The sequence below is a fragment of the Aplidium turbinatum genome, chromosome 7 (genome assembly GCF_918807975.1).
Source record: "Aplidium turbinatum chromosome 7, kaAplTurb1.1, whole genome shotgun sequence".
Taxonomy (NCBI): Eukaryota; Metazoa; Chordata; class Ascidiacea; order Aplousobranchia; family Polyclinidae; genus Aplidium; species Aplidium turbinatum.
In genome coordinates, this window is record NC_137478.1 from 22,588,907 (window position 1) to 22,606,375 (window position 17,469).

The 17,469-nt window shown below is 37.3% G+C and overlaps 1 protein-coding gene across 5 annotated transcripts in view; it reads left to right on the forward strand.

Annotated features, from left to right (window-relative positions):
• LOC145774448 (MAPK/MAK/MRK overlapping kinase-like) overlaps positions 1-17,417 on the forward strand; it is a 29,875-nt gene extending 12,458 nt beyond the window's left edge. For 4 of the 5 annotated variants that reach the window (XM_082585699.1, XM_082585703.1, XM_082585700.1 and 1 more), the window contains 7 exons: positions 442-620; positions 1,243-1,344; positions 3,637-3,813; positions 10,061-10,187; positions 12,471-12,680; positions 13,484-13,780; positions 15,078-17,417. In XM_082585699.1, the coding sequence (XP_082441825.1) occupies positions 442-620; positions 1,243-1,344; positions 3,637-3,813; positions 10,061-10,187; positions 12,471-12,680; positions 13,484-13,780; positions 15,078-15,152 (1,167 nt within the window). In that variant the 3' untranslated portion in view covers positions 15,153-17,417. The remainder of the gene's footprint in view (positions 1-441; positions 621-1,242; positions 1,345-3,636; positions 3,814-10,060; positions 10,188-12,470; positions 12,681-13,483; positions 13,781-15,077) is intronic. The other variant, XM_082585702.1, reaches the window with a different exon arrangement.
• Positions 17,418-17,469: the final 52 nt, after the last annotated feature.

Below are 17,469 nucleotides of genomic sequence, written 5' to 3' on the forward strand. Positions count from 1 at the left end.
TTCACGAGTCATATGCAGAATTACATGGATTGGTTCTGAAATACAGCCATTTTTTCCAATCAATTTGTTACTGCTGGGTGTGAAATAGAAATAAGTTGCGTTTGTGGTTGGAAATTATTGGATTCACTGAAACTGACGAAGTCTTTTTAGTTTGACCCATTGTCGTAATACGTTGAATTAACGTGAAATTTCAACATTTATACGTTGATCGGCTTCAAAAGGGCGCGAGCTGTTGCAATGTTATAGAACTATGCGATTTCTAACATTTATGACATTTACATAAATATTATATACGTTAAACTTTATAAAATTATATTTATGACAGAAACCAACATGGTATTTGGTCAAACAAGACCTGGAAAAATTGTGTCTGATCAGTTTCAAAGTACCTAGATAAGTAATCCGTAGTTTAAAAAAAAACAACTCTTCACTCCATTACAGGACGACGTGTTAAAACTAGCAGACTTCGGTTCTTGTCGAAGCGTATACAGCAAGCAGCCATACACTGAGTACATCAGCACCAGGTGGTACCGTGCGCCGGAGTGTCTTCTAACCGACGGCTACTACACCTACCGCATGGATCTGTGGAGTGTGGGATGCGTGTTTTTTGAGGTTATGAGGTAACATTACATTTAACTATACAATGCATAAAAGTTATAAAAATGCTTTGTACTTTTTTTCCAAAAATTTTGCTGCTCGAGGTTGGTAGCATCTTTGAGCATTGAGCAAAAGAGACCAGGGGCCAATTAAAATCCGAACTAGAACTGCTCACTCAGGTCAAGCCCCAGGGGTTTGAAGAATTACTGTTGTTACATTTTGACTGATGCACTGACAGGTGCTTAAAGAATCCATTGTGTTATTGTACTTTTAATCATGGTGCCCATGCTCAAAACGAGTGAGGTTATTTCTTATTGTCATAATAATCCATTCACCAAGCTTTATGTGGGTGTAACCGATTTATGTCATTATTCGGTATAGTAGTAACCGAATTCCACCACACTCCAACATTCGGATTGGTCAACTTTTTTTGCTATGTTTTCATGGCACAAAACGCAAGTGTTCGAATTGCCCTTTGTTGATATTAAAGCACTGCATGTGATCGTTCACTTGAACGACCCAGAAAGCAAAATCCGTCATTTTTACATTGATTCAACATTCGCAGACGTTGAATCAATGTAAAAATGACAGATTTTGCTTTCTGGAGATATGCGTATAATGACAGATAATCACTTACTCTTTCAGTCTTCATCCGCTGTTTCCTGGCGCGAATGAAGTTGATCAAATTTCAAAAATTCACGATGTTCTCGGGACCCCAGATGCCTCCATCTTGAACAAGATGAAGCAGTGAGTACAATCTTCCTTTCTGTAGCTTACGCGTATATCAGTATTTCATAATAAAGGATATCATCTACCTCTACCCCAGTGAAAAATTACTTTTGGTGGTAACGAAGTAAAGGAGAAAAGATGCACTTCATCAAGATGCAGATTTAGGTCCGAAAACAATTGATGAGGATGATGGATTTTTGCAAGCTCGACAGCGCATTTTTTTTTTGTAAGGCTATCCGTTGGTTCAACCAAAATTAAAAGTTTAAAAGCTTTTTCACCAGATGATCAGTTTACTGCTAATTCACAAAAGTTTCCTTTGTTATTTCAAAAGGAATCAATTACCATCTTTATTCTCTACCTGATGTTTTTGGAAATTATTATTCCAATGGTTGGTTAGTTTTGCTATATGTTACCTTGATTAACCACTGTGATGGCGGTTTTGCGAATGATATCTTTCAACATCTATGATATTGACGAGCAACATTTTTTGTCCGCAAGTAGGCGCACTCGAGTGTGTTTTGAAAAGGTAGACAGTTTTTGGTAAGACAAATGAATCATTGGACCAATCAAAAGTTACAGGAACAGCGTTTCAACCATGGTGGTTTTCAACCATCAGAAAGTTACAAGTAAAATAGAGAGAGAAACGCAAACAAATCTGATAGAAAGTAAAACAGTGAACGTTCCGCCGTAGCCAGTGTTGTCTAGTGGGTTAAGGCTAGAAATACATTTCAATGACGTGGGTTCGATTCTCACCCCTGCCATAACTCTTTTTTCTTCTGTAATTAGTAATTACCAAACAACGCTCAAAGGATCAATCTGTGGCTCAATGCTAGAGGGGTCACCATACCGTAGTCACTTATACATATGTTCTATCCGGGTTCCCAAACTGGGGTACATGTACCCCCAGGGGTACATTTCGACTTTTCAAGGGGTACATTAGATTAAGTATAAGGATATTCTTTCCATAACTTCTAATCTGCCTTAAAATATTTTTTATCACCTGATGATGTTAATAATTTGAAGACCTGAGATTAAGAACTCCACAGTAAGCCACTTTTTCACCCCAGTAGAAGCTTTAACTACAACTACAGTAACTACCAAGTTCACATGACTTATTTTGTCCAATCACAGCACACAAGACAAAACAGCTGATTGATTGCTATGAGAAGCTTAATTACAAAGGCTAGCCTAGAAAGCAAATACAGTCGACCAGTCGTCCCCGCTTATTAAACAACATTTAAGCACCAGTTGTCTTTCCAATCGGTTACGGCACAAATCAATGATCTGTGATGAAACAGTTGAATTAAGAACTAAGTCAGCAGACTAGATATATTGTTTGTTTGATTGATTGTAGTGTTTGTTTAACCTTGGATTACATTGTTATGAATAACTTTGTGTGCTTTGATTGGTACAAAATATCATGTACTGTATGCAGTCTTCTAATGCAGCTCTACTATTAATTTGTTGCAATATCTAAACTTTCTAAAGCCAAAAATATGAGAAATTTTTGGGGGTACACGAGCGAATCTATAAATTAACCAAAGATTACCGATGAACAGAAAGTTTGGGAAACCCTGTTCTATCGTGTCTTACAGGGAATTGTCATGTTTATGTGACTACCTTTTGAATAGGGCTGTGGAGTCGGGCGAAAAATGGACGACTCCGACTACTCGGTTTATAACCGACTGACTCCGGCTTCAGTGTTGCCAGAGTTTAGAGGGTTGCCAGATGTTTCTAATTTTTTTTCATTTTTTAAAACTCAATTTCACTAAGTTGTGATCGAAGTTAAAACGGCAACTTTCACAAAAACTGCCAAGAACAAGCGCTTCTATTTTTCTGGTGAAGTATTACAGTGGAGCGCAATACGGAAAACAAGATACAATATTTTGAAAAAAATTGCAAACAAAAATTTTATCGTTTTGTATCAAGTCTATGTCGGTATTTTTTAACGACTCCTACTCCATAGCCATGGTTTTGAATGCTATGTGCTAGCTGTGTCATCCGAGCATATTAGTCAGCGCTCAGCAATAAACTGCATTTGTTCTTTACAAAGAAGACTGATTTCTTTCCGCACTCCAGTGGGCTTACTTTTATTCTCGTCATGAACTCATGACTAAGTCCTTCACTCCTACTTTATGTATAATTCATGTTACCCAGACAACAAAATTTGTCATTTTGCTGTCTGGGTGTAAGCAATTTTTGTGCGAAATCTACTGACTTGACAGATCTTCGCCGAGTTTAGTAAATTCAAAATAACGTACATTATTTTTTTAACGTATTCATTTTGTATTTTATTTTTTTTACATCCAGCCGCAACCGAGGAATCAATTTCGATTTTCCTCAAAAGAAAGGGACCGGAATAGAAAAGCTACTTCCTCACGCCTCCCAGCAATGCATAGAGCTCGTCTACAAAATGTGTGCTTACGACCCAGACCAACGCATAACCGCAAAGCAATCCCTCCGTCATTCTTACTTCAGAGATCTCAGGTCAGTTATAAGCAGGGTTGCCATCGACATGGACCCAAAAATAAGGACAACCGAAAAATTAGATTAGCATTTAAAAAACGATTTTGGACATACTTTGTATTTACACGAGCCGTGTCATATCACATTCCATACTTTTTGCCAGCAACAATCTGCTCCAGCAACTCCTTGTTATTAGAAATTGCGTCATGGATCTCACGGAAGCTCAGGTATAGATTTACCTTTGCTTGTAGCTGCGATTTGACTGTCATTTCACTATCTGTTCCTTTCCTTGGTCCACTACGCCGAAACAAGAGAGAACATTCTTTCCACAAACGCATTGCTGACCGGAAAAGAGAAAATGATGCTAACCAGCATGTAGAGAAGCGGAAAAGAGTTGTTTCCGGTAAAGATCTTCATCCACTCGACCTCAGGTTCGTCCTTGCTGAACACATCATTTAGAATCTTCTTGAGCAGAGCGTTAACAGCCGAGACCTCATCGAACAGTTCATCTCTTGCCATTAGTGGATCAACTTTTTTCGCCAACCCCTTGACTTCCTCGTACTCGATTGCTTGATATTTCAGCAGGGTCCAGTTGATGTGCGTTAGATGCTTCTCAAATCGATAGCCTACCACTTGTTGATATATTCTAAAGTAATGGTGTAGAACTTCTGGAAGCTCGCTTTGAGAACCTTAGCAAGCTCTTCATCGAATGTTCTTAGTAGTTCGTCTGTTGTTGCTCTGAAAAACCCTGAACACTGGCGTTGCAATATTTGGATTTTGAAAAATTCAATTATCTCTGCCAGTTCTGGAAACAATACAGTTGACTTTTGCAGGAGTAACAGTGGTTTATTGAAGAGCAAGAAAGCGCTGTGAAGGAATGATACGATGATCAGTGACTCTTCTGATTTAAAGAAATTCTTCAATATTCTTGGTGGCTGTTTCAGCGAAAGAAAATGCTCTTCGAGTGGTTCCCAGAGATCGATCATTTGCTCGAGTACAGCATCAAGTGTGGTCTATCGAGTCGGCGTGTGTGTTGGTAGAGTCGAGTAGTTGCTATCAAGCTCCTCACAGAAATGCTTGAGTCTCATCGTTCTACCAGCTTGGCTTTTGAAGTGGCTACCAATCTTCAGCACGATTGTTTCTATGTCAAGTGTGAGGCGCTCTGATCCCTTCTCTGCTGCATTATGCAAAATATGAGCAGGGTAGCCGACTGGGATCAGATGCAATGTTTGCTTTTTGAGACGAGAGAAGACGTTGTTTTTTTCCACTATGTTGTGATCCTCCAAAATTCACTGGTGCATTATCGGCACAAAAGGATGACAGCTGTTTGGACAGTTTCATGTCTAGGCCATTTTCTTGAATAAAGGAGAGAATAAAGTTCGTGATCTGTGCCGAGGTCTCGCCTGGCATCGATCGCAGGTCAAGAAGACGCACTCGCCCTCCAACTTTGGCGTTGAAGAATCTGATGACAAGAGAAAACTAATTAGACTAATTTTAGAACAGTATGCAACACCGGATACCAGAGGAAAACGATCGAAGTTCTGTAATTGTTGAAAATAAGACAAAATAAGAAAAGTTGAAAGTAAGGACATTTCTTAGAAATAAGGACATTTAAGTTTTCTAAGACCTGGCCCTTCAAAATAAGGACAAATCTTAGAAATAAGAACGGTATGGCAACCCTGGTTATAAGTTATCGTCTACCCAGCTGATCAAGTTGGCCCTTTTTACATTGATTCATTATCTTGGAGCGTTAAAGTGTCAATTTTGCCAGCTGAGATTTGGGTAGTTTTCTGTGGTTACTGTCGGCAATCCGACCTACCTCGTTTCATCAAATAAGGTCGGATTTAGGAGGTTTTTCTATTCATATTTTGAAGCAAAGAAGTGAATAGTGAAAAATTTACGATGGCAGAGTTGTGCTTGTTAGTGGATATCAATGCTGAAGGATGGATTGCGATATGACTTTTTTGGTTACCAGTCTATTTTACGTTAATTCAACGTCTGCAGACGTGATAATACGCATCCTCAGATTGAATAGCGTACAAAATGAAGTTTTGAAAACATACGGGTCTAGGGTGGTGGTAAAACATATGTTGCTTGTTATTCATGAACAGACATAACTAAGCAACAACACTACATTTATATTGTTAAATGTAGTGTTGTTGCTTAGTTATGTCTGTTTATGGTTTCAAAGAGTTACCTCTCTACCCAAATTGTGTTATTCATGAGACCACTACTCCATGATTTTACTTCGATGGCAAAAAAAATGTTACACAAGTTTTATCTACCACTCACTCAAGGCTCTTGTTCCGAACGCTTACATTACGAACGACCAATGAAAACTATTTAGAAGCTTAGTTAAAACTTTAAAAGTTTTCTACACAATAAACAAAAGTTGTCTTTGGTTGGGTCATTTTTCAAATTTACTTTGGGATGAATAAGAGCAAAAACAGGTTAGATTCTGTTTTATAGGATGACTTCACACTCAATTTTTGGTTCAATGGATGAAAGGGCAATTCCATTTGGTTGCCTCGCGATATTGTATAAATGTTAATATTACTATTAATATTTCTTCTGACATCCGATCAATGGGCCCTTGGTTCGAATCGCATCATGAGCATTTTTTCGTCGCATGTGTCATGAAACCACGATGATTTTTTACGAGAAAGTAGCTCATCATGAAATCACATCACATTATGAAGTGAAATACTGTAACTCACTTTCTTAAATCAAACGTCAAGGAGCTCTTTTCGTTAGGGGACGGATAAAAAAATTAATCCTCTAAGCACTTGCCACGCGAAAACACATCGGAAGTAATTAAAATGACTCGGCGCGGTATCGTTTTCTTCTTCGACTGGTATCACGTGACCTTCCTTTCAGCCGAGTACGACTTGGGGTTATTCGCTCATTGTTCACAGTGTTTTGTTCGATGCCATATTGTTTTACACTCGATAATCTCCTTTCTGTGATGTTACATATTTCATCCATTCAAGATACTTTTGACTTGCCCTCTTTCTTTTTAGTGTGTCATAATTATATACCGTAATTGTCTTTAAACTCTTTTTTTTGTGGTTTCTCCAAAGCATGTGATTAGTGTTTAACAACCTTGGCCTACGAGTAACAAAGATAAGTTGTTTTTTATTGTCACTTACTCCAGTTTCCTGTTAGCAAAATCTGCCTTTCACATGTTATCAACGTCTGCAGACTATGCCATTATTCCTTTGCTTTATTCTCACTGCTTTGCAAAAAGAAGAACATACAAGGTGTTATGTTTAAAGTCTATGGTATGACTCGGTCGGGAATGTAACCCACGCCTTCCAGAATCAGTGGAAGGGACACAACTGTTTGACTACATTCTGGCTTGGCTCTTAGCTACCTATATATGCACAGGCCTTGCCGTCGCCCATCTTGCCATATTCTCTAGGGATTGATGAAATTTAATTTTAAACTCTAGCTGGGCTAATGACTTTATTTTGTTTTGAAATCAAAGTCTCGAGAACTCAAACTGGCAAAGTGTGATCGCTGATTCTCAAATCATTGCAAAATTTTTGGTTTCACTTGACTTTCAAAAAATAATAAAAACGTTTCAATGTTACCAGTGTTACAGGACGTCTTTGGATTTCCAGCACGTGCCAAAATTAGTTAAACAGCTGCGTGGTAACAATACAAAGTTTACACATAATTGTATTTACCAATAGCTACTTAGACTAGGAACTTATACTCGTGTCTCTGACTACTTTTAAGCCGAGCAGGCCAGCTTGCAGCAAAATTTGAAAGCCCGCACGTTGGCAAGGTCTGTGTGATCATGGTTTGTCCCTTGAGTGAGGTTTCAAGCCGATTCCTTAAAATACTTTCTTTGGTTTTGCTTTATCCTAGGCACGCGTGATTGTCATTCACCACTCATGGTCAGAGTAAAACAAAAATGTTGCTTGAAGCGTAAATTTGATGTCAATCACAGTCGAAAGTTATTTGTTTTCAGTCTCGATATATAAACAGATTCATCAGTGCAATATTTCGTGTTCAAATAATTAATATGTCAACCTACCATCACCCCACACAGAGATGAAGATTGTTTGGATTCAAAAATTGAACGCACTTGTATTTGGCTTTGATCAACGTGTCCCTTTTCTACGTTTTGCAATGTAAATTTGAACGCAAACAGAACTATACAACGCCCTTGCGCCAACTAGTCATAACAAGACCTTTTGTTGTTGTTTGGTTAATTTCTTATTTAGAATCTTATTACGCGCGTTTGTGCTGCCAGCTGCCGTGTTATGGATTTTTAAGACCACTCGAAGCTTTCTTCTAGGTGCTCAGACTGATGGTTGAATCGCAATCGATGTAGTTTTATTGACCACCGCTGACGTTTTATTCTGAAGAGATTGATTTGATGATTTCAGCTTGGACGTTGTTTTGAATGGTTTGAGAACAATTATGTGGAGACTTTTTATGCTTTCACCATGTTGGTCCACTCAGTTAAACAGATTTGAAAATTGATGAGGGGTTTGGGTTGATTGTAAGAAAGGTACAAAATGTTTAGGTTTTTCTTATTTGTATGGAGGTACAAATAAATTAAAACTACAGCAAACCCACGACATTTCGACGCTAATGCGAGTCTCGTACGCTAGTCAATCTGCTCGTCAGTTTATTCAAGCAGTAACTATAAGAAAAAAATTTAAAATTTGTTTTTAAAATGAAAAAAAACTGCCGTTGTACTTGCAGGTTTTTTTCAATTTTTTTTCTTCTAAATTTAATAAATTCTTTTGAACAATCGTATTCCCTTTTGTTGCTCTCGGCCAAGCTCATGAGCACAGCAGGTCACTTAGTGACGTCAATGGTCATTGTATTGCGCAATTTCTTGGCAGGATATCTAGGACAAGTGGGTCCAGCATCGGAATATAAACGAGAGAGTTTCATGAAAGATGTCCATAACCAGGTGAAGCGTACCATAGGCTTTCGATTTTATGGAGAGACCACAATGCTGCATGCTTTCTGGTGCACTTGGAGTAGCAGATCTGTTAACGCAGTGGGCTAAAATCTCGTTCATAGTTTTGATTAGGGCAGAATAGAGGTTTGTATTCTTTAACAGAAAGGCCTCTCACACGGTTTTGATGTTAATTGTGTCAAATTAACAGAAAGTTAAGAAAATAAATGAATGAATTTCAAATATCTTAACCATGACAGAAAGCTTTGTTCACAAGCCAGCTAGTTTTTCTATTCAGACGATTCTACCTTATGCTACTTCTGCTTTAGCGAAATTTAGCAACCCACGTGTATTAACATTTCCCTGTAAACTCGTCAATTAATTAAGTAAAATTTGGGTAGACTTAGGCAACGCAACCCAATGGCCACTTTTAACAAGAGTATGAAAAGTGGGAAAGGCTAACTGAAAAAAGCGACCTTGCACAAAGACTTTTTCTCAAATGGGCGATCTACATTAGAAGCAATCACTTTAACAAAACAAATCAATAGTTTTTTTTTTATAAATCTAAATCTTAAAATCATTTGGCTAGGCTATCGCAACAGTATTTCAATAATGTTTTTTTTTTTGTATTTTGCAAAACGGCGGTTTTTGTCCATTAGGACTCATCAGTACACAACTAATCGACAGTACAATAGTATGTCGATTATTAATCGACAGCACAAAATTATTTGTACAACAGTATAACTAATTTTAAGGTTTAGACTTAAAAAAATATTGATTTGTTTTTAACAAGAGTTTTACAGTGAATAAAAATACCTTGTGTTAAAAGTGGCCATTGAGCCAAAGAGTAGGCTATTACATAAAAGAAAAATTGACTTCCAAAATTGATACTATCATAAATTTAATATTTTTTTTATACATACTTTTTTCTTTCCTGCATTCTGAAATTTTATTGGACATGGCAGCTTTAGATTCGTAGTTTAATTTCATTGCAAAAACATTTTACTGTTGCTATTGAAATCGTGATCTCCGATTGCCTCCCAACGCCATGACAAGAAGTGAAGTTTTAAAACCCATCTCTGTGGTTTGGATGTCCCAAGAATTCACTGAAATTCAGTAAGGCAGACTCTATCTTGACTTACAACAAAAAAACAACATTAGCAAGATGGCAACGTACTTTTCCCGATTCTTGTTTGGTCTAAAATCAAAGTTGCCTGTATGACCTTCCAGACAGCAAAACCCGTCATTTTTACATCGATTCAACGTCTGCAAAAATTTCGACTGACGTTAAATTAACGTAAATTTACATTTTATCTGATAAATTTCTAACGAGTATTTTTCCCACAGAGATGCGGACAAGAAGGCACACGATGCTCAACAGATGTCGCGATACGATGGCTCTCTGAAAGGAGGTCCAGGCTCCAACGCAGGGGACGTACCACAGTGGAAGCAAAACCAAGTGCAGAAAAAGCGAGTAAGTTTATGTTGTTTTTACGTTTTTTTACATTTTTACTGTAGACATCCTTGTGCTTTTTCTGTAGTGGTTTCAAGCGTTACAAATTTTCAAAATATTTTTTTTTTAATAACAATTTTATTTTTGAGACACTCATGACGATTTTATTGCTCAGCAAACCTATAGCAATCAACGGTGAGTTCTTTATACGAGTGCTTGTCACTATTCACAGTCTTCCTTGAAATTTTTCAATATGCTAATCCCAGCTTATGCATTACTGCTGTAGATTTGAAGATTATCGCTTTAGACTTCTCAATGGTTTGAGGATTTGCTGTATCTTAGACAAATTGCCGATGACAAACCAATCGTGTTGAATAACATTATTCAATGTTCAAACTACAAAAAAAAAACAGTAGAGCAACTTGAACGGTTGTCAATCGTCGTAACAAAATATACACCAACACAACTCAAGCAGTTAATCATTATATGTTTATAGTAAAAATTACTTTTCGCGCAAGGTTAGATGTGAGATTTAAAAAAAAATGTAGCTGCAAGGGAAGTGTAGGCTACCCGTGTAATTGGGAACAGCAGCTGAGCGCTGGGCGTGACCTCAAATTTCTATGAATCATTTCTATAACGATAAGATATATAAAAGAACCTGCTTACTTTTGCCCTTGTAGCAACAAGGTATTCTGAACTAATAAGCGGTCGCTTTATCTTTGAATGTCTATAAACCAGTGCAAACCGGTTGAATCCGGCACTGAACTTGAGGTGCGTGTCAGTGAACTCGTTTTTTAAAATTTCATCAGTATAATGTCAGGAAAGAATTTGTTAAAATCAATCGCATTTAAGTCAATTGCAGCAAAACAATAGTTGAAAGTCGTATTCAGGCCGTGGACGTCGCTATGATAGCAGCTGGACTGGAAGCCAAACGCTAGGCCTCATCTTACACGGCAAACAAGATTGCCATATTGGCAGTTTTAATGCCAAGTTTTAAAAATTTGCGCGCTTTGTAATGCGTTTGGCAGGCTACTTTGAATTTGACATTTTGATATATTTTTGGCGTTTTTTTTTTTTAATTTTTTTCAGCATTGTAAATAGTTTAAAAAACTCTGTTCTATCAACTATTCAAACATGAGGTTTGAAAAGGCAACTTTGCCCGAATCTTGATCATTCTTTTCATAATATTGCATTTTGGGCTGATTTTGTCAACAGCATGATTACTACCACAGCCTAAGGCAGGGGTCACCAACTGGCAGGCCGCATGCGGTCCGCCAAGCTGTTATGTGCGGCCCGTGGAAGGTATCAGCGTACAAGTATAACCAAAAATACTTTTCTTGAGGAGTTAAAGTGCATGAAGGCAAAAATTATTTTCCGGGAAGCATATTTTCGCTTTGCATACGATTCCACCGACCGACCAATCAGATTGTAGTTCTAGGTAGGGGTCGCTTAAAGTTATTCCAATGCGATGTGCAGCCACACTGTCCCAGTGGTTGATTCGCGTACAAAGTGGAATTATTATGCTTCCGGGCAGTTGAAAAAGATTTAGCTTAGTGCTGCAAAAATGTTGTTAATCTACAATTCTTGCCATGCTGATAAGCACCGCAAGTGACAGTTGTCTAATAATCAAAGAAAGACGGTTTTGTAGACTCTCACAAAAAGGATGAAAAACCAACTCATTGTTTTTTTAGAGGGAACGCTGTTCATGAGTTACGATAGAAACGTTTTTTTGGTGATTTCCACAAGCGTTCTTCTTGTTTACTGAAACTGTTAATTGCAAGATATCTTTTGTGAAGCGAAGTGACAACACCAATCTTGCTTGGCGATGAATATTCGCTCGCCTCGCTATAAGTGCGCAAAACAAGTGGCCTCGTTTATTAGACATTGTTAAAGAAGTGAAAGTGTTGTTAAAGGAGCTGTTCGGCTAATTTTGTTGCTGCGGTATTCTAAGATAAATATTAACAATATGTAACGCTGGATACTGGGTACGAAATGCGTTATTTTCTAGCATAAGAGTCAACCTACCTATAATTGTATTAGTGCGGCCCGTCACAGCTCTCCTTAGCGCCAAAGTGGCCCGCATGCAAAAAAGGTTGGTGACCCCTGGCCTAAGGTGTTGCGGACTTGCCATATTTTAATCGGAAAATTTCTTTAAAAAACGTCAAGTTTCTAAAATTTGGTGTTAAAACCGCCAATATGGTAATCTTGTTTGCTGTGCAAGATGAGGCTTAGCTTTTGGCTTCCAGTCTAGATGCCATTATAGCGATGTCAAAAAAAATAAAAATTGCACCTTTTTTTCTTGAGGATGGGACGTTCGGCGTTGGCAAGAAGAGAAGCAGAAAGTCGCTCACAGGTTGTAGCAGTTCAGAAAAGGATTTTCAAAACAAGACCAAAGCGCAGCTTACGACTTTTGTTCCTTTCATGAATGCAGACATGTTGCCCAGACAGAATATATTAGGGAAAATGAAGCTGGAAGAAAACGGAAGAACGAATCAAGGGAGTAAAACAGATCAGGTTTTTTGCTAATATTGTACCGCGAAACAGTGTTCCTCCGCTTAGCATCCAATCGTGTCACGCAAATTCATGACACTACTGGAGGTTAGGGATATTGTGAATTTTAGGGATTTATTTCGCAAAACCCTTTCCTGTGTCTTTCGATGAACTATCGTTCAATCAATTGTCATAGTACTGTGACTGAGCAGTGCCGTGTATGACTCCCTAGCCAGAGTATTAGTTATTTTTGAAAACTTCAAGTCAATGTAAAAAGGGACTAATTAGTGGATTCGCCCGACAGCTATTGTGAAATAAACAAATCCTTATCTTTATTCAACAACAACCAGAGCTTGTGATGTCGATGTGGATCGCCTGCAGGAAGTGAACACGCGCTGTTTTGCGGCACAAAATATTATTTATAACTTTCTGTTACTTTTTTTTTTGTTATCAATTACCTTCAGCGATGTGCATAAGCCATCAGAAAAGGAAAGCGGAATTAAAAGATTCTAGCATTTAAAAAAAATTCTTTTAGCTTCTTGAATAAGTGGTAGCCCAGAACATAGACATTGGAACGTTGTTGAACAGAGCCGACGCTTTAATCAGAAAGCGAAAAACGTAACGATAAAAGGCTGAAAATGTAGCAAATAATGTCAAAGCATACTTCTGTAGTATAAACAGATGCAGCATTACTGCATTGTAGTATCTTTGTCAATGGTTGCTATTTTAGTGTTTTGAAAATCGTTTCCGAGCCTGATTTGTCGTCGCCTGCTTCAAAAATTAAACAACAATTGGTTTTTGTTATGACAATACTTTTTTTATTACAGAGACGACAACGGCGGTTAGCGGAACAGCAACAAAAACAACAACAAACTCTAGGTGGCATTAGTGTGCATGGTACTGGTGGCATAAACACCGGGGGGTTACCACATCTGGTCCCCATAAACGGAAACTCCGTTCACCCTCAAGGTTTTGGGGGTGCGCCAAAGTTCTCCTCATCCTTGCTCCCAAAAGTCCATCTGCCACACCACCGCCACCATCAGTCAACATCATCCTCTTTGCTTCCTGAGATCCTGAAAACGAACATGCTGCATCCGAAAACTCTTTATAAGCCAAAGATTAAGGTATTTGATGGATGAGCAGTTGATGGTTTTGATTGTCTTGTTTTTTTTTTTAAATTAAAACAATGAATATGTATAAAACTAATGGTTTCGCAAACACTTCGAAGACTAAACTGTTTTTATATTCAGTGCTAACAACAAACATACATTGGCAAAAAATGAATTTTAGATATGAAATCTTTCCAATCCATTAATTTAGCTTCTGCAAATAAGACTCAGTGCTCATGTTCTCTACTCCCTCGTGGTTCGTTCTGGCAACTGAGCGCAATGATGCTGGTGTTAACAAGCAGAGACATACCAAGGCGTCTCCGGGATGGTGAAAGGATAAACCCTCGGCCCCAGAGAACTTTGAGAAACGAAACCTATCAAGAAGTCTTATGCACTTGATTCAGATTAACCATTGACCAAGCGTTCCAATCATTCTTTACTTGGCGTCTACTCTTAGTACAAACAGTATTGTACTTGTTTGAGTTCTTCTTTATGTAGTCGATAGTTGTAATGACTTTTGCTCTATCAGCCGTCACTTCTCTTTTCTTTTGTCCTTTTCAAATTCGAATAATTTATTTGCAAACCTGACTGAAACTCTGTCTTGACCAATATTTTCAATTTATGGAGTCTTCTTGACCTTGTTCTAAAAATTTTTGTAAATTCGGAAAAACCCAACAGATTGCTCCATCAAGTATCTTACAAGATAGGCAACTCTACAAGCCTTCAATGATATGCAACCATTTCTTTTTCGAATTAAGTTTTCAGAAAGCTATCTGCTTAAATTGTTTGAATAAAACGCTTAAACGGTCGAAAAAGTGGAGAACCAATGTTATTTTTAATCCATTGTCAGTGAGCACGGCCAATTTACTCCCAGAACTTTAAGAGAATCTTAAGCAAATTTTAGTTATTTGGTTGAAAAAAAACAAACTAAAATTAAGTTGTAGCCTTGCAACTCTTAGAGAATCGACCTCAATGTAAATCTCTAATGCATGATAGAACCAACCTCAACAACTGGGTAGCATGGCAAAAGGCTGCAAAAACCAGCGGACCCCTGCTAGCCGGGACAAACGCCAGGTCTCATCTACTAAAGAAGGGACAAGTGCATGATAATGATGATGACTTCTTGCACGCTTTTTTTTCACAACGTTCCGTTGTTTAATTTATCACCAAACACACGGCATTGGCCTTTCATTTTCTTTAAATAAATAGATCCATAACATATTGCAGCTAAATTTTGCTAGCTTTTGTTGCTCAATAGTTTAAACGTTTTGTAAATGTACAATTATGCATAATTCACGTGTTTATATTACAGCCTGCAGAGCCACCAACAAAGAACATCTATGGACATTACCAACTGCCTTCAATAAATAAACATGTTTATCATTGAACGTTCGTGCGATTTGTCGGTTATCAAACTTTTCCTTATGCACAAGGGGAGTACAATGGTAGGCTACACGGTATATGTACAATTGTACATGTTTATTTATGCACAATTTTTGTTTACAAAAAATATCTTGGAACACAGCCTTTGGTCTTGTTTCGTTGTTATTTAAAGTTCATGTGACGCAAGATATCAAATACTTTTACGATTGCATTTGCTAACTTGTAGCCTACCATTTCATAGCCTGGTGTTGTTTCTTCAAGTTGTTTATCTCTTTTTCATGGAAAACTTTTGCCACTTGATTTGCACCAATTTGATAGAAAAATTTACTGAAAAACATGATCTTGTATCGTATGAAATAGAAAAAAATTATATTAAAGTTCCCTATTTAAATTGTAACAAATATAGAACACAGCTGATAAAATCAGTCCTCTTTCACTAACAGATATTGAATTAAAAATAGTGACTTCGTTAAGAATATATTTATGTCAAATTGGCAACAGCATTTTAAATGCATTTTAAGGGTTCTCGTACACTGCGTAAAACGCCACCCACTCAGTGCCGTGTTAGCAGGGTGTTCTCTCGCGTTTACAATGATCTTTTTGGATCGGGCCTGAGAAAATTTGTGTAATTTGGTAGCTTGAAAAAACACTAGCCTATGTATTCTTTTGCTACAATGCGATTGCATCTAGATTATTTTAGAGACAACTAACTCTTACATTAATGATTTTCCTGGTATTTTCTTGTTCTTTACTTCTTTTTGAGGTGTCTTGTTTTGTAGGGCTAGTCATTGGTACCTAGAACAAATTATCTTAACAGTCTTGGGTAGGCTATCCTACTTTTTTGTAAGAAATCTGCCTGTCCCAAGTCATCTCACATGATAGTATAACGTTTTTGTAAACGATTCTAGCCTACAGGCTACACGTTGCAATCTTGACGGTTAATCTTCCAAGGAAGGGATATTGTAAAGTTTTATTTATTTCAACATTCTCTTCAAGTTACAGAATATTGCGCAAATTATAAAATTCTTATAGCAAAAACTAAAAAAAAATTGGGAAAACAATGAAATATTACACATTTTTATTCAAGGTGCTGTTTTATAAAAGGGAAACGATCGCTATTTAACTAGCAGGACATACAAAGATTAGTTCCGTTGTTTTACACTGAATATTAACCTCTTGCTGTGTAATGACTCGGTTCATAAATGTTTCTTGCCTGTATATTTGTCTCCGCCTACCTACCAATAGGCAAAGAGTAGAATACAAACTTTGTGTTAAATTCATGTTCACAGAATTTTATCTTGAAATACGAATATAAATTTTTTTAGTAACATTTTAGCAAATGATAATAATTGATTGATCTGAACAGCACGACGTGTCACACGTCGACAATGGGACGACGTCTGCAGACGTTGAATCAATGTAAAATGTCGAATGTTGATGTCTGGGATAGCACGCAAAGCATTCTATACGCTTGCACGCGTTATCGTGCTCTAATTTTTTTGGTGGTTAACTTATTTCTTGTGGGTGCCGTACGTTGCTTTTACGTTGAACATTGTTGAAATAGCGTAAATTTGCAAACGAGAGATTCCTATCTTGTTAAGGATCGTCACGGTTTGATGATTTTTGTTACGTCAGCGCTCAAGTGCTATTTTTGCACTAGAAATAAACATGAATAGAAATAGGCTACTTCTGCTCGTAAATGTTTCAATCGTAAAAACCTTCATCATTTCAGCTGGTAACCTGGTACAAGCTGTAACCTTTTACGATTGTTGATTAGCCTATTGGTAGGCCACTAGGCCATAGACCGTAAATCAGTTTCAAAAACCACAAAGTAGGCTACTGTAGCCTTTTCGTATTTACAGCAAACGAAAACAATAGCGAAATAATCTATCGTTGCTTTGAAAAATACGTCTTTGCATTTTCGTTTTTGAAAAAGAAAACGTTTTTCTGCAAATGCGGAAAATGTCGGCCAGTTTTTACACTGCGCTTTAGGCCTACATGTTGATTTTATTTTAAGAATATAGTTTATTTAACGTTGTTATCACTGTGCAAAATGTTTTCCAACTTTCTGTTTCATTTCTCATTATTTATAAAATTCATTCTCATACCAGTATTTCTCACGCTGATCTGTACCATAACGGCAACTTTCTCAAATATCTTGCCCAAACAAGGCTTTAACAGAATTTGAAATTGCCTACCCTAAACCTTTTTTATTGACCTTATGTAACATTAATGTGCATTTATTGAATATTTATGTCAATAAACCATGAGACACTTAGAAATGGTCGAGGTAGAAGTTAGCCTACATCAGCAAAATTTTT